We start from the raw sequence: 22,575 nt of genomic DNA on the forward strand, positions 1-22,575 counted from the left end.
GAGCCCACCGACCGCCACCTCCCGCGTCCACACCCGGTGAACTCGCTCATCCATCCAGAGGCCCCGCTTTTCTCGACAGAGGTCTTCCAAGCCCCGCCCCACCCTTCAAACTAGTGTCTCCTAAAAGCCTCTCCCCTTTATCCCGCACTCCCCCCACCCCAGCATTTACCTACGGACCGATGGTCCCGCCCGGCGAAACGTCCCTGCCCTATCCAAGGCCCACTCCTCCCACCCTGTGCTGGAAACTTGGTGTGTCCCGGGATGGCGTGCGGGACCGGGGACCTGGTGAGACCATTACCCGAGGGAGGGGTGACGCAGAAAGGGAGTCCCAGTTCAACAAGAGACGGACGGGACCGCTGGCTCCCCTGGTACCTTTCAGATTCAACCGGTGTCTCCCCAGACTTCGCCACCCCCCAATCGCTGCCTCCACCTCACTTGGTGCTGCGGTCTTCCCCTTTCCCGCCAGGTACAGGGCTGTTCACAGGAACCTCCACTCACGGGGGAAACTCGGGGCAGAAGCGCTTCCGGTTGCCCCAGTACGCCTGCGTGGCGCATTTCCGGAAGCCCGGCCGGTGGCCGTAGAGATGTTGATCCGGGCTGACAAATAGTGGGAGACCCTCCCCATGCAGCTTCACTAAGGGACAGCCCACATCTTTAGGTTCTCAAAAAGAAAACGGGAGGCCTGATATATAATAACGGCAAATTACTGATGGGCTTAGCATGCACTACACAGTATAAGTACATTATTTTCAATTCTCCGACCAGCCTTGCTGAGTTAGTATTATCGCCATTTTCCACATGAAGACACTAAGGTTGGCGGGGGTGGGAGGGGGTGCTCAGCAGGTGTCCTGAGAGAGCGGAATGGGAGCTAGTCCTGCATGACTACTACTCCCATCCCTACTCGCTGAGAGCCACTGGAAGTGTAGGGACATTCATGGGATGCATGGCTCCCAATGGCTCAGTTGGTTAAGCACCCAACTCTTTTATTTTAGCTCAGGGTATGATCTTAGGGTCGTGAGATCAAGTCCTATGCAGGGCTCCAGACCAGGCGTGGAGCCTGCTTAAGATGCTCTCCCTCTCCCTCTGCCACCCCCCCGGCAATGCACCCTCTCAATCTCTCTTGAAAGAGAGAGGGAGGGAGGAGGGATGAGAGGGAGGAGGAAAAGTAAATGCAGGGGCGGATGTTTGGGTTGGGGAGGACTCTCTGTTGTGTGTCCTCTGGCAAGTCACTGAATCTCTTGGACTTAATTTCCACAGCTGGAAAATGGGCACCATGCCCACCTTCAGGGGTGTTTGTGTGATCATAGAGGGCACCTGTTAGCTCTGCCACCTTCAGCACTGGCTTCATTCTCACGCTCTATCAAGATGCTCCCAAGCAGGTCTAGGTCTGACCATTCTCATTCTGGGGCTTCTTAGGATTGAGAGAATGTTTAGAAGCCTCCCACCCTGAGCAGACCCATTGGCCGGGATTGGGTCACACGCCCATTCTTAGACCATTCCTTGGCACAGTGGCTGAGATTGGCCCAGACTAGCTATTTGTCAAAATTCACATATGCTAGCAAGTTGCCACTCTGGTGTACTGGTCCAAATGAGGCAGGAAGAGGGCTGAGCTGTTGGCGGGAGCCGAAGGTTGGATTCATTTTTGGCCCCTCCATTCCATCTGGCCCCAGGAGGTCTTGTTGATAGAATGGGAGAAGGAATGTCAGAATACCTCAAGTTCTCTCCCCTCTTTCCCTGAGAAGCCAGGAACTCAGTGCAGAAATCAAAATAATATGTTTTATTCCAATCTTGAAACACAATAGTCCAGACTGTTCCCCTCTCCCACTGGAGAACCTCCAGCCCATCCCACCAGACACCCCCTCATTCAGTCTCTTCTGGGAATGACCAACCAGAAGGTCAAGGGGATCCAAGCCTCTGGGCTTTGGAGACTCTCAAATCACTCCCCTCTTATTCCTTCTCTCCCCATCTCCCATACCTTTTCTTTCTGTGTGTCCTTTTTGTCTTTTTTCTTTTTTCCTCTGTCCTCCACCCTGGCCTCCTTCTCCCTTGCTTCCCTCTGCTTTTCCCCATTTCTGCCTCTCCTCTTGTCCTCTCTCCTCTACTTGTCTCCCCGCTAGCTTCTCTCTCCCCCCCACCCCCCACCTGTCCTCCTACAGTCCCCTTTGCTTCTCTCCTTCACCCCTGCACTCTATGGAGTGACCATTTGCTCCTGCATGGGCTCTCCCCATGTCCTGGTGTCTTCCCCTCCCCAAGCTTTGTCCCTTTACTTCCTTCTGCCCCAGCCTGCCCCTGTCTCATCACACATTTCCTCTCCTGAGGGAAGCCCTCAGAAGCCATCTTGGCCACCACTGTCTTCCACACTGTGGCTCCAGGGCCTCAGAGACCAGTCAGCCTCCCCTTGTACCCAGAGAGACAAACGGCCAAGGTGAGGTCCCTGGATGACACAGGAGGTGGCCAGAGGGACTGGGTTGGCCTTCTTGGCCTCAGCCCTATTATCTTTGGGATCGAAGAATGCCCTCCTACCTTTGCAGTGGAGGGTGGCAGGCAGGACCCTGGTGGGTCAGGGTTCTGGAGCTCTCCCCCAGCAATCCCTGAGCAGGTCCATGTGGAATAAGGCTGCCCCTGTGAGGAGGCGTGCTGCGAACAGGTGGCGGCAAGGCAGACGCCGGGCGGCATGGATGGAGCAGCTACAGCGGGTCAGAGCCCTGTCCAGGAAGAAGTCCGAGGTGCCATCCTTAAGGGCAAACCCAGCTCCAGTCCAGTGGAAACCGCGGGTACCGTGCTGCCTGGCAAAGGACAGCTCTTCGGCCACCAATTCTGCCAGCTCTGGCCCGCACGCCGCTCGGAACTTGGCCAGGGGCTCCCAGTCCACCTCTTCCTCTGCCGAGGGGCAGCAAGGCCTCTTCGGTTCCCGCGGGCCGCCTTCTTCACCGCCTTCCTGCAGGCTCTCCCCAGTGGCCAGGTAGACTCTCCTTGTCCCTGCCCATTCCGGATCACCCTCAAACACAGTCCCCAATGGGGTGCCGCACACTCCGTTCCCCAGCCCTAGACACCTCCCTCCTGTGCCCCCACACTCCATCGCTTGTCCTCCTCTGCTCTTGGGGCCCATAGATGGGGCTCCCTCCCCATTCTCCAGGCCTGTCATCCTTGTGTCCCCCAGCTGGACCAGAACCACATCCTCCAGGTCCCTTCTTCTTTTGACCCCCAAACTCACTCCTCTCTCTTCTCCAATATCCGGCCCTCTCTGCCTCTCCTCTCCCCACTGGGGCCCCCTTTGGTCTCCATTCTCAGGGACCAACTCCCTGGGCTTCTCCAAATGGCGCCCCCTCCAGTTCCTGACCTCCCACCCCCTTCCCTTCTCAGGTTCCAACTGGGGTCCCTTCCGTTCTCTGGATTTTAGCCCATGTGCCCTCTCGTCGTGCAGCTGGGCCCCCCTCCGGGTGCTCCCTTCAAGACTCCTGGCCCTCTCAGAATCCAACTGGGTCCCCCTCCGGTCTGTGGTCTCCAGCACCCTAACCCTTCGATCCTCCAGCTGGGCCGTCCTCCAGGTGTAGTCTTCCAATCCTCTCAGCCCATGGTCCTCCAACCGGGATCCTCTCCAGACATAACCTTCCGGTCCCTTATCTTTCTCCTCCTCTAACAGGAACCCCCTCCAGTCTCTGATCTCTGGTCCTCTCCACTGCTCGTTCTCCCACTGGGACCCTCTCCAAACACTCCCTTCTAGGCCTCTCACTTTCCGGGTCTCCAACTGGACCTCTCTCCAGTCTTGGACCTGCAACCCTCCCCCCATCTCGCTTTCTAACTGAGCCCCTCCCCGCTCTCTGGCCTCCAAACCCCGGGGCCACTCCTCCTCCAACTGGCCGCCTCTCCAAATACTTCCTCCTTTCGGGGCCCCTCCCCAGTCCCCGCTCTCCAGGCCCTTTCTCCTCTCCCCCCCTTGGGATCCCCTCCCCGGCTCAACCTCCGGCCCCAGCCCCCCACCGTCCAGGCCATCAGGCGCCTCCCCGACCGCGTCGGCCCATTGCATGGCCACCAGGTCGCGGAGGCACTGTGCCACGCTGCGCGAGGGGCTCAGGCGGCGCAGCAGGCGCCGGCGGTGGCCGCGCACTAGGGCGCACGCGTCCAGGTCCCGGGCCGCCTCGAAGGCTCGGAAGCGCACCCACATGTCGCGCCGCGGGGCCCAGTTGCGCTCGAAGTAGTCCACGAAGGCGGCCGGGCCATGTGCGCGCAGCTCAGCCAGCGCCTCGGCGTAGGCGGCGGGCGACGACGCGCCGGCCAGGCGACACAGGCGCGGCCACAGGCCCGGGTCCTCGCAGCCGGCACCGCCCAGTTCCTGCGCCTTGCTGAAGAGCGTCTCGAGGCCCTGCGCGCGGCAAATCTGCACGCGCGCGCCGGGCAGCAGCTGGCGCACGGCGGGCAGCTGCGCCGCCACCTCGGGCCCAGCGGTTAGGCAGCGCACGCGGCCCTTGACGTCGGGCGCGCTCTGCAGCAGCGAGGCCAGAGCGAAGCGCAGCAGGCTTGGCGTGCCCGGACGCGCCACGCAGCAGGCGGCCTGGCGCGCGCGGCCCGCCGCGTCCACACACAGCACGGCCAGCAGGTCCAGCGCGCCCTGCAGCCCGGGCAGCCGGTCCACCAGGAGCATGCGGGGGAAGCGCCGCAGCAGCGCCCGCGTGCGTGACGTCAGGAAGAACACCGTCTCCACCACCGCCTGGTCCTCCACGAACACCAGCTTCACCTGCGGGCGGGGACGGGGGAGGCAGGGAATGAGGTCAGGGGACGCCGGGCTCGCCCGGCGGTTCCCAGATCTCGGGCATCCACCCAGCACCATCCTTGGGGGCAGTGGGAATCCCTGCATCCCTGCGTGCAGCCATTTATTCTTCCGACCGGTAGGAGGCAGTGCCGGGGAATGGTTAAAAATGCGACCTCTGGGGGCCCATTGCCCGGGTGTGAGATCTGGCCCTGCCGTCTAAGAGCTCTGTGATTTCTGCACACAAGACAGCCTCTCTGAGCCTCGGTGTACCTACTAGGACCTGGGTATTCATTGCTTCGTGCACTCAGAGGCAGACTAGAGTAAAATTCGAAGTGGAGGCCTTGGAGCAGCAGCATCGCTTGCTGGGATCTTGACAGAAATGCATATTCTCAGGCCTTCCCAGACCTGCCGGGTCAGAAACTCTTCAAGGCCCCACAGTCGGCGCTCTGACATGCCCTCCAGGGGATCCCCACGCGCTCTCTAGTTGGAGAGCCACTGGCCTAGCGCTCAGGTGGTAGACTCCAAAGCCCGATCGTCTAGGTTTGACAACTGGTCCCACCACTCAGAAAGGCTTAACCTCTCTGAGCCTCAGTTTCCTCCTTCCCCCCTTTCTTCCCCCAGTTTTCCCTTCTGGGAATGGAAAACTCATTCCTTCATGCCTGGAGGCTCAGGTCCCGTTTAGGGTCTAGAGCCAGACTGCAGGGGCTGAGACCCTGGCGGCGTGGCCTCGGGTAACTTCCCTGACCTCCCGCCCCCCCCATCTGTAAAATGAAAAGAGAGTATTTCTGTGACTGGAAGGATGGAATGCATTAAATCATTGAGAACACTGCCTGGCACAAATATGTTAATGTTCAATCAGGAGCGAGTGCTCTCCAAGCATTCATCGTCACTGCCATTATCACCCCGGCTCAGAGATCATGTCCTCATCAAGGTCTGCTTTAACCATCACTTCTAAGCAATGGAAGTGGCTCTCTCTAGCCACTGTTGGCCATGGCACTTAACCACCCTGAAGCATGTCACGTGTTTATTTGCTGATTTGCTGATCATCGGTTTGCCCTTCCTAAGACGGAAGCGCCACAAGGTTAGGGATGTTGTGTTTTGCATTCCTGATGTTTGCAGGGGCGCTCACGACCGCAGCTCCATACATCCTGAATGAGCGCATGGGTCAGTGCGCAGCGCTATCCATCAGCCGCGTCTCCACAGCCCAGGGAGGAGTCTGCTTTTAAATCTTCGCTTTGTCTCTTGCTAGCTGTGGGTATCCTGGGCTGAGTCTCAACTTTCCTTGGCGGCAAAATTGAGGTAATGTCTGTCCACCATGGTCATGGAGAGGCTAAAACAAAATCATTTGTGTCCAAAGCTTGGTGCATATCTAATCCCGCTATGATTTCCGTGTTACTTGTCTCTCAGCGGCACCGAGGACGCGGAGCCTGCCCCCTTTCTGGAACACAGGTCTCTCTGGGCTTCTGTCACCCTGGAGACTCCTGGCTGTCCTCCTTCTGCCCAGGCATATCCCACGTGGTCTCCTTTGCTTGCCCTCTTCCGTCCCTGCTCCGCTTGTAAAAGCTGTGGAGCCAAAGAGCCTGTCCGGGCTTCTCTTCTCCTCTTTCCTGTCTCCAGGCTCTGCCAAGGTGATCTCATCAGGTCACACTGCCTTCCTCATCTCTCAGCTGGTAACTCCCAGTTCCGTATCTCCAGGCTTTAGCTCCATCTACTGAACTGCCTGGGCAGGAACATGGCTCCGTTGCCTTGGGTCATGATCTTGGGGTTGTAAGCTCAAGCCCCACGTAGGTCTTTCTGCTCAGTGGGGAGCCTGCTGGAGATTCTCCCCCTCTCTCTGCTCCCTCTCCTGCTTGCACTCTTTTGTGCTCTTTCTAAAATAAATAAATACATCTTAAGGGGGGAAAAGCACTGCATCATTCTCAGCTTTCAAGGGGAAGGAAAAAAAATCCTCTACAAAAAACAAAAAGATCTAGTAGAGTCCCAAAAGAACAAGGAAATTGCTTTTCCAACCCAAAAATCCTGTATTCAACATCTTAACTCGTATTAGAATTCACTAATTCGAAATTTTATGAAATTTTTATGAAATTTTATGAAAAGTCCTAGAAAACCTACCGCTGGATTAGTTACCGGCCCACTGCGATTGTTTTCAACCATCATGAATTTTTATACTACGACTACTTTGCAATATATCTCCGCGAAGGTCTCCATCTAGAACTGCTCTGTCCAAGCTGGTCGCCTTAGCCCCATGTAGCTATTTACATTTAAATTAATTAATGTTTGACATGAGAATTCAGGTCACCGGCCGTGCTAGTCCTATTTCAAGGGCTTACCAGCCACACGGGGCTAGCAGCTGCTCTCCTGAATGCCACAGATACAGGACATTTGCACCTCACAGAAAGTTCCTTCAGACAGCCCTAGTGTAGAAATCAATGCCAAGATAAAAGTTGTCCTAAGTATAACAAAAAGAATGACACCTTTCTATAGTGTTGAGTTCTGTGTTGAGTGTCTGTTTCTTCTGGGGAATCAGGAGTGGGGAAAGGAAATACAGCAAAACGTACATGCCTTGAGATTTTCCAGAGCAGGCAAGCCCTTGATGAGTTAGAAGCAGACTTCCGTTCTTTAAGGGAAAACTTCGATTTCTGACCTCAGGTTTTCATTCTAAAGAGGGCACAGAAGCTTTTCTTGCCCAGCGACTGGTTCATTAAGCAGCGTTGACTGAGAGCCTCTTGTGGGCCCAGATGCTGCGCTTGGCCTTGAAGAGAGAGGAGGGACGGAGGCAGGCCAGAGTCCTGCCCTGTTGGGCTGGCTGAGGCTCCAAGAAGTCGCACAACAAGAAGTACCTTGAACCGAGAGGTGAACACCTGCAGGTAATACGTGGCAGGGCTGGGATTTGAACCCGAGGCTGCTTGGGCCTAGAGTCCACGCTCCTGACCGCGATACCCCCTTGGCCTTCACGAAGGTGATCCCACAGGCCTGATTCAAGGGCATATGGCTGGCAGATGGGAGGGCTCCCATGAGGGCAGGGGTCGCCTCAGACACCCGGATCGGTGGCACTGGGATGCGTCAGCCACAGCACAGATGGAGGGTTCTACAGATGTGACTCTCAGGGACCACGCCACGGAAGGCGCTCCATCCACACCCCTGTGTTCACGTGATCGGAACGGTACTATTCTCCAGACTGTCTCAAAGAAAAACTTGAGGGAATAAAAATAATACCTAAAAAGTGACGCATACAGGGCTTCCTACTTGTCTGTTTTTACGCAGACATGCACGTGCACACACTTAATCCTCGCACAACAACCCCGACAACCCTACGAGGTATCACCTATTCTTATCCCCATTCTGCGGACAAACAAACTAAGGCTTGGAGAAGTAACCTGTTGCACCTCATTGCACGTCCCATGACCAGTGAACGGCACAGCTGGAAGGTACAGAAAGCTCTTAGCACCTCACAAGATAAATCAAACCAGGTTCTAGCTGGTACTCCAGGACCCAGAAAAGAGCTGATTAACTTGTAAGTCACCCTGACCCTGTGCAGCATGAGTTCCCAGCAGTGGGGGAGGGACCAACGTGCTCATTTCAGTAGAATTGCCCAATTGTCGCCCACCGTGACTCTACCAGTTTACCGTTTACTATTCATAAGTGGCACACTCAGATCAACGTTCCTCTTTCTCAGAAGGCATAGCGCACCCATGCCAGAAGGTACAACATTTCTGTGCCAAGCACCATCTCTGTCCAGAAAGCCAGTTGGCTTGTTGATTACCCTGGAGCCTGCCACAAACGAGGCACTGGAGACATGACTAAACACCGCAGCCTATCATTGCTGCCTCAGGGCAGATTATAAAAGGTCTTAACACCTCCCTCATTGAGGCAGCTGCTCAGTCTTGCCCATAAACTGTGGCGGTGGCTTTTGGGTACGCTAGTTTTGTGGGACCCGTCCCAGGACCAAGTGGGTCACCACCACTCAGGGGGTCCCAGGCATTCGACTTTTCAAAGTAGACCTCTCAAGGTCAAGTTCCCTCTCATTCCAAGGTGGCTGGAGTTGATTCTGTGTGAAGGGTAAAACAGAAAGGACCCCTGACTGGGACTCCGGGGTGGCTCAGTGGGTTAAGCGTCTGCCTTGGGCTCAGGTTATGATCTCAGGGTGCTGGGATCGAGTCCTTCATCAGGCTCCCTGCTAAGCAGAGGGTCTGTTTCTCTCTCTCCCTCTGCCCCTCACCACTGCTCCTGTGCTCTCTCTCTCTCAATTAAATAAATAAAATCTTTAAAAAAAAAAAAAAAAGAGGGGCACCTAGGTGGCTCAGTGGGTTAAAGCCTCTGCCTTCAGCTCAGGTCATGATCCCAGGGTCCTGGGATCCAGCCCCACATCGGGCTCTCTGCTCAGCAGGGAGCCTGCTTCCTCCTCTCTCTCTCTCTCTGCCTGCCTCTCTGCCTACTTGTGATCTCTGTCTGTCAAATAAATAAATAAAATCTTAAAAAATAATAATAAAAATGTTTTTAAAAAGATTATGAAAAAGACAAATATTTCTTAAAAAAAGAAAAGAAAAAGAAAGAAAGAAGGGGCCGCTGGCCTTGGGGACAACAAGTCCATGTGATGAGGGACAGGGTGTCCTTACATCTTGCTTACCCAGAGCCAGCTCCCCAGCCCTCTTCCCCCACGTGGCTCCTGGAAGCTGGCAGCCTGGCCCGTACCCGCCAGGCAAGACAGTTTAAGATGACCAGCCCCAGAGGAAGAAATGAAAGCGGCTGACATGTGGCCAGCCCCAACACTTAAAGCAAGATAAAAAAAAAAAAAAAAAAAAGTCTAATAGGCTACCTTGCAAGGGTGGGGAGCAAGTGGAAATAAAATGAAAACGATAGACACAAATTTCTCTGTATACCGATACGGTGGGGCTGTTGAGTGTGAAGCCACTAGCCATACGGGACTATTTAAAATGCAATTAATTAAATTAAATTAAAAATCCAGTTCCTCCACCATACTGGCCACATTCCGAGTGCCTGATAGCCACATGAGTCCAGGGGACACAGATCATTTCTATCATCATAGCAAGTTCCCCTGGATAGCCCTGAGCCACAGAATAGAGACAGAAGATACATGAAGAACGGATGCTCTGGTGGCCACTGAGGAGGGGACCTGGGGGACAGGAGGTGACATGGGGACTTTTCACTTTTTGAACCTTTGTACCTTTTGAATTTAGAAGCATGTGAATGTGTTACATATTCAAGAAGTCAATATTTAAGTGTTTAAAAAAAAAAAAGGAATAATCCTCTGGCTTTTCTGTCTCTTGGTGTTCCAGAACTCCTTCCTCATTTGCTTTAAAAGGATTAAGGTGGACTGAAAGATGGACCCCAGAGCCAACCTTGGTTTAGCCGGGACTCTATGACAGCCTCCTAATTGGAAGTTTAGAAGACAATGCCTTGACCTTAAAGGCTTTCGCTTGTCGGTGAGCGGCTTCTCATGGGAGGGAGGGGCAGCCCTACATAGGTGTCTGCAGGGACCGCCAAGGCTTATTTATTTGACGGTGGACAGGAGATAACTGATAACAGGTAAGTGGTCTTCAGCAAAGACCAGCAGCATGGGGAGTACACACACGAACTTCCCAATTTACAGAGCAGTAAACTGACTTCGGTGGGACCCTCAGCTCTCCGGAGGCTAGACCTGCTGGGAAAGGGCCTGAACCTCATTTCTAAACTGGGGAATAGCCAAGCGGATAAGAGCATGGCCCTGGATCCAGACTGTGTGGGTCTGAAGTTCAGCTCCATCATTAAGCAGCTGTGTGGCCCTGGGCCAATTCCTTGACCTCTCTGTGCTTCAGTTTCCATGTCTATCGAATGGGGGACTCCTTCCTCAACATGCTCTGGTATGATTTAAATGAATTATAACATGCAAAGCACTTGAGATAGTGTTGGCACACAGTCAGTGCTTGCTAAACATGAACTAAAATTATCAGCGATATGATGTGTGGACAGAGGGCTGGGTTTGGGTTGGTGGTTTGAATCACGGCTGGGTCCTGAGCATGAGATGGTGGTGGGGGGAGGGTTCTGGACCCAATTCGGGAGAGTGGGTCACTGCATCACTACCCTGGGTGGGGACCTCTTCCTTACATGAGAGAAAAGCACAGCCAGTGGGGAGAACCTAGCTTCCCCTCTTTCTCCCTCCCTCCCTCCCTTCCTACATGTCCACCCCTCACTTTGGAGTTGGATGAAAGCATCAGAAAGATTCCTCATAGAGGAACAGTGGGAATGCTCCAGCCTCCGGACCTTTGCACTGGCTGTTCCTTCTGCCTGGAACTCCAGTCCCTCTGAAGATAGAATGGGGGTCCCCTGCCTCCATTCTGCCTCTTCTGCTTCATGAGCATTTCCTTAGAGATACCTTCCCTGACCACTCAAATCACAATGGCACCTTTACAGGGGCGCCTGGGTGGCTCAATTGGTTGAGCAGCTGCCTCCGGCTCAGGTGATGATCCCGGGGTCCTAGGATCGAGCTCCGCATTGGGTTCCCCGCCCAGCAGAGAGTTTGCTTCTTATTTTCCCTCTGCCTCTCTCCCGGCCTCTCCCCACCGCTTGTGCTCTCTCTCACTCTCTCTCAAATAAGTAAAATCTTTTTAAAAAATAAATTAAAATAGCACCCTTACAACTAACTGTCCCTCTCCATGTCCTCACCCTATTCTCCTTGACACTACTCCTCACTCCATCACCTTAGGTGACAAAGGTGACCCTCCCTTCTGAGTCTTGATCGGGGTGGTGGGGAAAGGCTGTTTTCACGTTGGGGTCATTCCTCTAACTATGCACGTCTCATCTGTGTACCTTCTATGTGTGTGGTTCGTTGTTTTTTTTTAAGTGGCACTTTCTGTCACCTCCTCTTCCTCGCCCAACCTTCCTGACGTTTTATCACGGCTGGGTGTGTCTGTCTCTTGTTGGTTCCCCCACTACCACGGCAAGGTGATTCTAGTATCTTCCTCTGCAAGGTAGCCAATAGCCAGAAGAGGCTCTTTTAAATTTCAATGAGTTAAAGTGAAATAAAATTTAAAATTCAGCTCGTCGGTCCTACTGGCCACCTTGCAAGCATTCAACAGCCCCATGTGGCCAGGGTCTACCCTACCGTGTGGGGATATCCCAGAGCATTTCCCTCGTCCCCTGGGGCAGAAGCTGTGGTGGTCCCTGTGGGCGGGGACCATGGGTGTCTGGCAGGCTGCTGTCTCCCCAAGGCCGCAGTGAGCACTTAGCGAATGATGACAGGGATGTGGGGGCAACGGGGGTGGATGGATGAAAGGAGTGAACGGATGAGTGGGCGGATGAATGAATGAATGAATGAATGACCGACCGACCCGCGAGGTTCCGACGTGGCTCTTCCCCCGCCCCCGCCTGCCTCTCCCGAGACCCCACCTTGGCCTCGGGGTCGGTGCGGAAGAGCCCCTCGAGCACGTGCAGGGCGTCCAGAACGCCATGGTCGCGGCCCTTGCAGTAGGACAGCAGGCGGCGCACGTCGGCCGGCGCCACGAACTGCTTGGAGATCTTGTTCGTGGTGCGCACCGGCAGGCAGGCGTTGGCCAGCAGGTGGCCCGGGCGGAAGTAGTAGGCGAACTCGAGCGGGCAGGCCGGGTGCGAGTGGGTCAGCTGGCACTCCGTCACCACGAGGCGGTCCCGCAGTGGGCTCAGCTTGACGATGATGAAGGCCGGGCAGCCGGGCTGGGGAGGCCTGCGGGAGGAACGACCACCGCCGCCATCACATCACCGTCTGCCCTCCTCCTCCTCTCCCTCTCCTCTTCAATTATTTATTTTCTAAAATTAAAGACTGTGGCAAGCATCGAGAAGAGAGAGGGCCTTCCGAATCTGCCAGCTGCGTGACCTCGGGCAAGTCCCTTCAAGCCTCTGTGCCTCAGTTTCCTCCTATGTTGTGAGGGAGCTCATCATCACCAGACCTTTGTCCTGGAGTTGTGAGGATTGAGAGTTGATGTATGGAAAGCACTTAACGGTCAGCATCCACGTTGGCCGTGGCTCTGCATCTACCTCCTCATCTCTACCAAAAGCCAAGGAATATTTTATTTACCTCGAAAAACTGTAAGAAACAAAACCCTTCAGAGACTCCTGTATCCACTTCTCGTTTAGCAAGAACGGCATGGCCAGTTGAGGGTCTCCGAGAACCCTGCCCCCCAAAAGTCTTCCTCGGTCCCCCAAAGTAGCCACTTCCCAAATGGGTTATCTAGCCTTTCCTGGGTGTGTTTTTAGGGACCCATAAACAGTGGAAGGTGGGTTCCCATGTTTTAAAAGTTCTTATACATGGAAAGGAGCTCAAACTCATCAGTCATCGAGCGAACCCCAATAAAAAGCCCCAGGAAAAAAAAAGTAAAGAAAAGCCTCAGGAAAGGCCACCACCCACCACCTGAATAACCAAATAAACAGGGAGCACAGACCAGGATGTGGAGAGAGCCTAGCACTTAGCTTCTTGGCGATGGGAGTTTCAACATAAGTCGCTTCTCACCGCGGGCCAGTCTCTGCTAACTCAGATCACGTGCCTCCCCCTGACCCAGTGCTTCCACTCAAGACCAATGCCTGGAAGATGGGTGCCCAAAGATTGTACTAGAATGTTCACAGCAGCCCTGCTCGTATCTGCCAAGTACTGGAAACAAACCGATATCCACCAGGAGGATGGGAAAATACCTAACCCACAGTAAGAATGGACAGGCATTGCTGTCCCCAGCAACATGGTCGGATCTCGCGGATCCAATGTGTGAAAGATGCCGGACATGAAAGGTGATAAGCCACCGCATGTCAGGCTTATCGAAAGTTCCACAGGAGGCAAAGGTAGCCTCTGCTGTTGGGAGACCGGAGAGTGGTCACCCTTGAGTGGTTAAATGCTAATGGGGATGTTTCCTGGCACTGGCCACGTGTATCCCCTTGCTCTGGGCATTGGTTATGTGCATTTTATTTGGGGGAAATGCACCGAGTTGCATACATATGATGGATGTGCTTTCCTTCACCTGTGTTAATGCTTTTAAAAAGTTTACTTAGGAAACCTTTCTTCTTCTGGTGTACGGTAGGCAAAACAGCCCCTCAAAGATGTTCACGCCCTAGCTGCTGGAGCTGTGTGAATGTTACCGTGCACTGCAAAAGGGACTTTGCAAGTAGGATTAAATTAAGGGTCCTGGGGCACCTGGGTGGCTCAGTGGGTTAAGCCTCTGCCTTTGGCTTGGGTCATCATCTCGGGGTCCTGGGATCGAGCCCCGCATTGGGCTCTCTGCTCAGCATGGAGCCTGCTCCCCCTCTCTCTTCCTGCCTCTCTGCCTACTTGTGATCTCTGTCAAATAAATAAATAAAATCTTTAAAAAATAGAAAAAATAAAAATAATAATAAATTAAGGGTCCTGAGATGGGGAGATGATCTTGGATTATCCAGGTGGACTCAGTGTACCCCCAAGGGTCCTTATAAAGGGAAGACAGAAGCAAGAAGCCAGAGAGGCAAGTCAAAGAGAGAGAGAGAAAGAGAGATGTTTCTCTGCTAGAACAGCAGGAAGCCAAGGAATGCGGGCGCTTCTAGAAGATTCTCCGCTAGAGTCTCCAGAATGAACCAGCCTTGCAGACAGCTCGATTTTAGCCCTGTGAGACCCCTGCTGGACTGGTGACCCTTGGAGCTCTAAGATCACACGTTTGCGATGCCGTAAGCCACCAGGTCTGTGATACTTTGTTACAACAGCAATAGGAAACCAACCCCACTCTCTATATACTTTTGGAAAGGGCTTTCTCACTCATTAGCTTTTCAACATTGTTTCATTCCTTTTGCTGCCTGATAGGCCACTGGCAACTCCGCCAACTGTATGTTGGGGGGTTTTGTTGTTGTTTTGTTTTGTTTTTTAAAGATTTTATTTAATTCATCTCTATAGCCAAGATGGGGCTTGAACTCACAGCCCCGAGACTGAGTTGCATGCTCCACGGATGGAGCCAGCCAGGTGCCCCTCTGCTAACTGCATGCTGTCTCCTGTTCTCCCTTCTTAAAAACAATGCTTCGATGACCCCCAACCCTCTTATCCATCTGTGTGTGGGCAAGAGTCTGTCTCGGACAGAGGTCCTCAAGCTGCAGGGCACGGCCCACCCGTTAGCTGAAATCAATCAGGGAGCTACAAACAGCCTTCTAAAAAATGAAAGAGAACAGGGAGGAAAATCAGGGTGCATTTCCCTGATAAATAACACATATTATTGACATCTGCTTTCTGAAAGGAGGTTTTGTGTTTCTCCATGAGGGATGATACTGGCATTTTAGGTAGGAGGTTTGTGTTTACAGAGCAGGGATTGGCACACTTTTTCTGCGAAAGGGCAGACAGTAAATAGACACTGTTGCTATACTGTGAAAACAGCCATAGATTGCCTGTCAGTGCATGTGCCTGGCTGTGTTCCAATAAAACTTTATTTACAAAACACAGCTGCAGGATGGATTTGGCCCAAGGTCCTCACAGCTTGTCAGCCCTTGTAACATAGACTGTCTAGGGCTTGGCAAGAAATGAAGAAGCTGACTCACAGGCAGTGAATGCCAGTAGCACGCCCTAAAATGCTCCGAAATTGTTTCCAAGTGGCCCCCGAGAAGGCTGAGCCTCCCCAGAACCCACCCCAGGTCTCTCCAGTATAAATATCGAAGAACTGTCTTTGTTAAACCAGAAGGGGCTACCTGACATACCCCTTTTCTGCTCCATGCATGAGGGAAAGTAAAACCGGGAGCCCGCTAGACTTTTTAAATCTACATAAAAAGCTTGGGATTTCTTGCCTTATTTTAAGCAACAAGAATAATGCAAAATTAGAAAAAAGTCTAAGCCTCCAAATCGTTATAAATAAAATACAAACGTGGAGCCACCCCCGTGGTATTGGTGGAACCAAAAGACATTCCCGATGTGCAGCCCTTTTTGAGCTACCCAAATTGTGGCCCGTTCATGGGACTCTACCTGACCCACCTCCCCTGCTTAACTCTCGGGCTCCTGTGAAACTCTCTCTGGCCTCTTTTAGTTCAGCCCTTAGAACAAGCCCCCACTCAGTGAAGGTCACAACACCAGGGAGCTGTGCATCTTGTCAGAGAAAAGCACGTACCCACAGGGGTCCCTGTACCTCACATAATTGTCTACTGTGGCCTCAGCACGCTATTTTTGCAATTTCTCTACATGCAGCTGGGGTGAAGAATGCCACCCCCCTCTACGTGTGAACTCCATGTGGGCAGGAATCTTTGTCTGTTTTGCCTACTGCAATAGTCCCTGCACTGAGAGCAGCCCCTAGCCCCTGGGAAGTGCTCAGTAAACAGATGATGAGGAATGACAGAATCCCACTGTATGAACCCCAGACACCCAGGCACTCTGCTCATTATGTCAAGCCACCCAGCACCCAGTTCTGCCTGTCGTGCCTTATAAACTCATCAGACCACGCACATTTCCCCATGCCCACCGTCCGCAACCCTACTCAGTTCTCTCCTTCTTCATAAAACATCCTTCTCCCTTCTTTTCCCCTAGTTAGCTCCTATTCCTCCTTCACAACTCTGAACCAGTGTCACCTCCTCCAGGAAGCCCTCTCTGACCATCCCCAGGCTTGGGCAGATTTCACTGCACATTGGGATGAGGATCTGACGGAGGCCCATTTGTAATGCATGGTCTTCACTGAATGGGGTGCCCTTCCCCTGAAGCCCCCACCATCTAAAACACATTCACCCTGCACCCAGCAGGCGCTCGAAACAAAGCCTTCAGGTGGACAAACAGCATGGCACCTAGGATCACATTCGACTCTCATGATCCATGAGTGAAATAAAGATGAGGGGTAGGGGAAGGAAGAGAGAGGGGACTGAAAGCACAGGCTCTGTTGTCAAACCGTGTGGGTCCTGATCCTGGTTTCCCTCTCTCAGCAGCTGGGCTATCTTGGGAAATCACTTTAACCTCTCTGTGCTTGTTTTCTCATACGGAAATTGGGGCTAACAAAAATAGTACCTCCTCATTGAGAGGAGTCCAGAAGAGGATTACATTATGCAAAGTAGTTAGACAAAGGGCCGGTGTAAGTACTTAATAAAAATGAACCTGCTATTTCCCCCATTTTTTTTTTTCTTCTAAAAGTACCATCGCTTTGAGCTCATTTGCCCTCCATGCACCCGTTTCTTCTTGATCTTTCAGGTCGTCAAGCTTTCTGTGTTCTCAAAGGCTGGTGTGTGTATTCTAGAGAGGGAAGCGCTGAGAGAGGCTGGGGAGGGGGTGGTGGTGGTGTGCAGAGCAGAGGGCTGGCGCTGGAAGAGACAGGGTGGCGATTTGGGGAAGGTTTCCAGGCAACGTTTGGGGAACGGGGCTGGAGTGGCCAGGGAGAAAGCTCTGGTGTGTGGTTCTCAGGCCCCGCAGCCCCTGCCTCCTCACTGGCCTCCTGTCTCTCTCCCTCAGTCTGTCCCTGACAGGGCCCTGGGAGGGACCATCCTATGCGCAGAGCTCCTGTTGCTCTCAGCCCCTCCTGTCTCCTGGCTTCCTCCCTGGCAGAGCACTGGGGACAGTGCTGGCACATAGCAAGCGCCATATGTCTAGGTCAAATACATACATACATAAATGTATAAACAAAGAGAATCCCTCAAGTTTTCATTTCCTAGTCACCTCTTCCAGGAAGCCTTCCAGAAATACCCCGTAAGATCCCAGGTGGAGCTGGGCTGACCACCCCTCTTTTGTCCTCCTCCCTCCCACTCTCTAACTTCTTTTCTCCCACAATTGTGAACCCTCATTTCCAATTTTTTTTTCTTTTTTCTTTTCGTCTTTTTCCCCCTCCATTAGGTCCTCAGCTGCTCAAAGGCAGAGGCCAAGCTCTGGGTTCCAAATGCCCAGGAAAGAGCATGCACACAGTAGGCACTCAATAAGTGTTTGTTACTTTGAATTGGGTTCTGTTAACAAGGAGAGATTCCAGATGGGGCCTGAGCTGCTCACAAGCTCTAATGTTCTAGATTTCTCTGTGATGATGATGTGTGTGTTTGATCCCATTCTGCTTCCTGACCTCTGCGTCTCTGTTTCTAGATGAGCAAGGAGTCAAGTACCAAGAAGAGTACCAAGTACCAAGAAGAGTAACCTCTCAGTAAGTGTTTCAGTAACTATGGTGAGAATCACTGCTCGAAGGTGCTTACTTTTCTGAGCGATCTGCATCTATCAGCTCATTTAATCCTCACAAAACCTGGGATGGATCAGTACCGGCACTTCCTCTGTTTTCCAAGGCAGGAAACTGAGACCCAGAGAGGTGATGTCACTTGCTCAGGTGATGTCACCGGCTAATCATAGCAGGCCTGGGGTTTGAGGCTAGGCTGCTGGCTGGCTGCGCTCTTGACTTCTAGAACAGCTGTTATCTACCCAGCTGCCTGATGTTCCAGAGGGGAGAAACCCGACTTAGACATGTGATGTCTGTTGCCCAAAGACACCCACCCCAGGAGCAATGGGGCCGGTCTCAAGCAGCCTGAAGGCAGAGCCTGCTTTTAAGCGCTCCGTTCTTGGCCATACCTCTCCAACCAAGGGTCTGAAACTCACATGCACCTACAGGGACCGGGAAGGTGAAACATGAAAGTGGCAGGGCTAAGTGGGAGGTAATAGGGAGCAGTGGGGTCTGGGGCAAACCCGAGGGCCCCCGCCCCTCTAACTGCAGTGGCCGTCCGCCACACAAGAAGGTGGGTTCAGCCTTTTCCCGTGTTTCAAGAAAAGCCAGAAACTGAACCTTTTATGGGGAGTGCTCTGGTTTAAAACTGGGGGGAAACGATTAAAACATCCTTGGCCAGCTGGGTGTCTCTCCCAGCTGTCTCGCAGGTGTTTCATTTGCCCCTGTAGCATTACAGTTGTAGGGAAGTTATCTGTCAGCTTGTTCCTATAACACCAGCCTTCCTGTCCAGTCTGAACATGCTAGGAGGGCAGGGGATCTGTCTATCCTGCTCAACCCCTTCTCACCCCAGTGAATTACCTCTGGCTCCCGCGGAGAACCTAGCCCTGTTCTCTCTTTGTCCCATGGGTTACTCTGCAGCTCTGTCTCTGACCTCTTTGTGTATGTCCCAAACCTGGCTCTCACCCATTTTTCTGGTTCTGGCTAGAGTGTCTGGCTCCATGTCTCTGTGTTTCTGGAATTTTCTGCCCCCCTCCCTTTTGGCTTTCTTCACTGTGTCCATCTCACTCTGCCTCTCTGTAAGTCTGCAATTGGAGCCCATCCTGTCACTCACTCTGCGTGCCTCTGTCCTTCCAGCTCACGGGCTGTCTGCCTTTCTCTGGGCCTGTCTTAGCTTCTCTACAAGGTGTACTTAGCTGTTTTAGTTGGCATCTCTCCCTCCCCATCTCTGGGTGGGGGGCTCTCTGCCTACTCCTCCCCCTCACTTCCCCTCCCCACCCCCAGCACCCAGCAGGGCGCGGCTCCTCTCACGCACCCCACAGTGGGCCGGCTGGGCGCGCGCACGTCCTTGCACACGAGCCGCACGTAGCTGTACTTGAGCACGTCGATGAGCGTGTAGAGCGGGGGCGCGCTGGCCCAGCGGCAGCGCGCCAGGTGCATGGAGCTCTTGACGAAGAAGAGCGCCAGCCGCTGCTGGCACCACGCGTCGAAGAAGCGGCTGAACTCAGCCCACGAGAAGAAGGCACGCTCCCGCAGCTCCTGTTCCTCCTGCCCAGCCGTGCTGGGTGGGGACTCCATCCTGGGGCACCTGAGTGGAAGAGAGGGGGCATGTGGGTATCAGACCCATCCCCACCAGGGGTATCCCACTTTCTCCATTTTCTGCCTGCCTCTTTGGTGCTGGTGCCTCTTTCCAGGCAGGGCCCAGGGTGGGATGCACCCCCATTAATATCTAGATATGAATCTATACTCCATCTTCGGCTTTCTCCCATTTCTGCATTATTCCCGGGACAGCAGGAGCCTGTCATCCTGATCCCCAATTTCAGCTCTGGCACCCTCCTCTGTAGATGTGCCTCTAGGTACATTTGGGGTCCCTCTCCCAAAACACAACCCTTAAGTGCAGTGGTGGACACCTCGAATGTGTTCTCAACTTCCAGCCAAGACCTCCTTCCCCCTCCGGATAGATCTCCTATACTTGGCCATAACCTCTTGTGCCCCCATTCATAGGAAACCCCCCCCTTCGATGTGTCTACACTTGGCTGTAACTCATATCCCTCTTTGCCCTCCTCTAAAGATATCCCATGTCCAGATGTTCTCCCACATCCATTCAGGGACCCTCATTTCCAGTCACATTCTTCACGCACCTGTGGCTTCCTCCTCCCTGCACGTGTCTCCGATAAATGGCTGTTGTCCCAGATGTGACGCCATGGGTCGTCACATCCAGCTGTAGCCCCTGCCTCCGAGATGCTCCCATATCCAGATGTCCTCCTCACATCCGGTATGTACTTTTCGCCCACAGGTGTGTGCCTCATTCACTTGTGGCCAATTTTCAGAAGTGTCACCAATATTTGTGCCCACCTCCTGCTCAGACGCGCCCCCCAGTCCAGCTGTAGCTCCCTCCTCCCATTTGCAGCTATTGTACTCTCCAGATGTGCATTCTGGTCCTAGACATGGCCCTTCGTCCTCAGATGGGCTTCATCACCCCAGATGCTCCCCCACGTCCAGCTGCGCCTCCCCCCCACCTCGCGCAGCCCCTCCCAACCCGCTTCCCCCTCCCCAAGTCCTCCCAGCCCCTCTGGCCGCGGGCCCTCCCATCTCCGCTGTCCCACCCAGCTGTGCCTCTCCCCTCCCCCAGATGTGCACCCTTCCCGCCCCTCCCCACTCACCTACCCGCCCCGGAGCGGCGTCCACCTCCCACAATGCTCAGCGCCGAGGCCAGGCCCGGCCCTTGCTCCCGGGATGCCCCGCGCGGCCTCCCGCCTCTCTTCCCGCCGTGCCTCGCGCAGCGGCTTCCATTGAATCTCCCTCTTTCCCCGCCAGTCACTTCTCGGCCCCGCAGCAACACCCGCCCACCCAGAGGGAGGGAAGGCACGGACCGTTTCCCATCGTGCTCTGCGGGAGGGCTCACCCTGCTTCACCCCTTTCCTAGTAGCCTCCGGCCGGGGAGACTACAACTCCCAGCGTCCTCCGAGAGGCAGCAGCGGCGCTGACGACTCCCGGGCCCCGCCCCCCATACCGTCCCCGCCCGCCAAAGTCTGCGCGCGAATTCCGTGGCGCGAATTGAGGGCTGCAGTCGGGCGCCGAGGGGTTCCGGGTGTGACGCGCAGGACAGCGGCGCGCGGGGCCGGCGAGAGGCAGGTGAGGCCGCCGACGCGGGGGTGGGAAACCTGGGGGGGTGCGCGCCTGTCGTACGCTCCGGGCCTGCGGCTCCGCCGGGTCGGTCGGCTGCCGAGGAGCGGGCGTGGGGTACGCTCAGGCGGCCGAGAGCGCGGCGGGGAAGGGAGAGCGCCGGCAGCAGCTCGCTGCAGGGCATTGTGGGGGGGGTCCACCGGAGGGAGAGGGCCAGGTAGAGGGTAGAGAGGGCCGGAGTCTGTAGGACTCGAAGGGGTTTGAAAAGAGGCCCGGGAGGCGGGGCTACTGCGGGGGGCGTGGTCACCGTAGCTCGAGGGGCGGGGATCCGGTGGGGGGGGAAGACTCCGTGGGCGGGGCCATTGGAAATTGGGTGGTCGGGGAGACTGGCCCTCCTGAAAAGGGGTGGGGGCCAAATTTGCTAGTGGGCGGGGCCAGACGCTAGGAGGCGTGGCCGGGAAAAGGTTCATGGATGGGGAGAAGTGGGGTGGGGTTTAGACCGTGTCGGGGGAGGATCCCGCTGGACAGAGGTGGGGCAGAGAGAGGTCAGAGGTCTGGTCCAGGTTTATGTCTTTGGAAATGTGGGGACCCTTTTGTATAGGGAGATGTTTGGCTTTTGGATGCCTGATGAGGGGGGAGGAGCAGAGGTAGGGTTGAACCACACAGTTGGAAGGCCAAGGCCTGGGAAGGGAGGGGGCCTTGGAGAGAGTAACTCAAAGGTCTGGGTTTATTGTTCTCCTAAAGGGTGGAGGGAGGGCCATAGGAGCTTGGGGAGCGGAGAGAGAAGGATATTGATGTCCTTAGGTGAGGGGGAGGCTTGAAAGGTAAGGTAAGACAAGGGGTGGGGCAGGGTGCACTTGGCTGGGAGAAGAGATAAGCAATTAGAAAGGGAGGCTGGCATCTGAAAGCCGAAGGGAATCATTGAGGAGAGACAGCGGGACATGGGATTAAGAACACATCGCTTCTAGTCCTCCAAACCCATTTCATCCTGTTTGAATCTCTGACCTGTTAGCCTCAGGGAGGCATAACAGAAAGGCCAGTGCAGTCTAAGTAAAACCTCCTAATTTCACCTTATCTTAGGATCTCTAGGAGCTTGTTAAGCCTGCAGATCCCCCTTCTATTCCCAGCGCTTCTGATTCACTAGGCCTGGGAGTGGGCTAGAATATTTTACATGTAATCCCAGGTGGTTCTTAGAACTGGCACTCTGTGTTTCTGGTATCCACCATTGGCTGACTGTGTGGCCCTGTCGCTTTCCTTCCCCTGTCCCAACTACCTCATTGCCTTTTGGGGGCTGCTGAGCTGTTCTGAGCTTCGGGGGATGAGAGTAGCATACTTAGGGGAATGGTGTAAAATACTTCCCATGGGTGGACGTTGGTCAGGGGAACAGACAGGTTAGGAAATGTGAGCTTTTATTAACAAGAAGAAAAAGATAAGCCTTTTGATCCTCAAGCTGTTTAAAGACCCTTTGGGGGTGTCTGGGTGGCTCAAATGTTTGGACATCTGCCTTTGGCTCAGGTCTTGATCTCCAGGTCCTGGGATCGAGCCCCATGTCGGGCTCTCAGCTTGCTGGGGAGTCTGCTCCTCCCCCTCCCGCTGCCTTTCCCCCTGCTTGTGCTCTTCCTCTCTCTC

At 54.2% G+C, this 22,575-nt stretch overlaps 1 protein-coding gene across 2 annotated transcripts; it reads right to left on the reverse strand.

Moving 5' to 3' along the window:
- Window positions 1-2,153: 2,153 nt before the first annotated feature.
- On the reverse strand, window positions 2,154-20,228 carry LOC111160833 (zinc finger SWIM-type containing 9). Of its 2 annotated transcripts, none has more exons than XM_022524193.1 (4): window positions 19,962-20,228; window positions 19,136-19,408; window positions 12,137-12,449; window positions 2,154-4,735 (listed from the first exon to the last, which is right to left on the reverse strand). In XM_022524193.1, the coding sequence occupies exons 1-4, from the start codon at window positions 20,069-20,071 to the stop codon at window positions 2,561-2,563; spliced, it is 2,871 nt and encodes a 956-aa protein (XP_022379901.1). In that variant the 5' UTR covers window positions 20,072-20,228; the 3' UTR covers window positions 2,154-2,560. The 2 variants fall into 2 exon arrangements, with proteins under 2 accessions (XP_022379901.1, XP_022379900.1); XM_022524192.1 differs by having other exon boundaries at window positions 19,136-19,406; window positions 19,930-20,228.
- Window positions 20,229-22,575: the final 2,347 nt, after the last annotated feature.

The sequence above is a fragment of the Enhydra lutris genome, unplaced genomic scaffold (assembly GCF_002288905.1).
Source record: "Enhydra lutris kenyoni isolate GAN:26980312 unplaced genomic scaffold, ASM228890v2 scaffoldscaffold77, whole genome shotgun sequence".
Classification (NCBI taxonomy): domain Eukaryota; kingdom Metazoa; phylum Chordata; class Mammalia; order Carnivora; family Mustelidae; genus Enhydra; species Enhydra lutris.

What these genes read in the sequence shown, in the direction of transcription:
- LOC111160833 (XM_022524192.1), bottom strand. Translation starts at nt 20,071, where the DNA reads ATGGGAGCATCTCGGAGGCAGGGGCTACAGCTGGATGTGACGACCCAT. An exon ending in TGTGACTGGAAATGAGGGTC is followed by an intron (nt 19,407 to 19,929) that starts CCTGAATGGATG and finishes TTCCACTCAGGT; the next exon opens with GCCCCAGGATGGAGTCCCCA. An exon ending in CCCAGCCGGCCCACTGTGGG is followed by an intron (nt 12,450 to 19,135) that starts GTGCGTGAGAGG and finishes TTCCTCCCGCAG; the next exon opens with GCCTCCCCAGCCCGGCTGCC.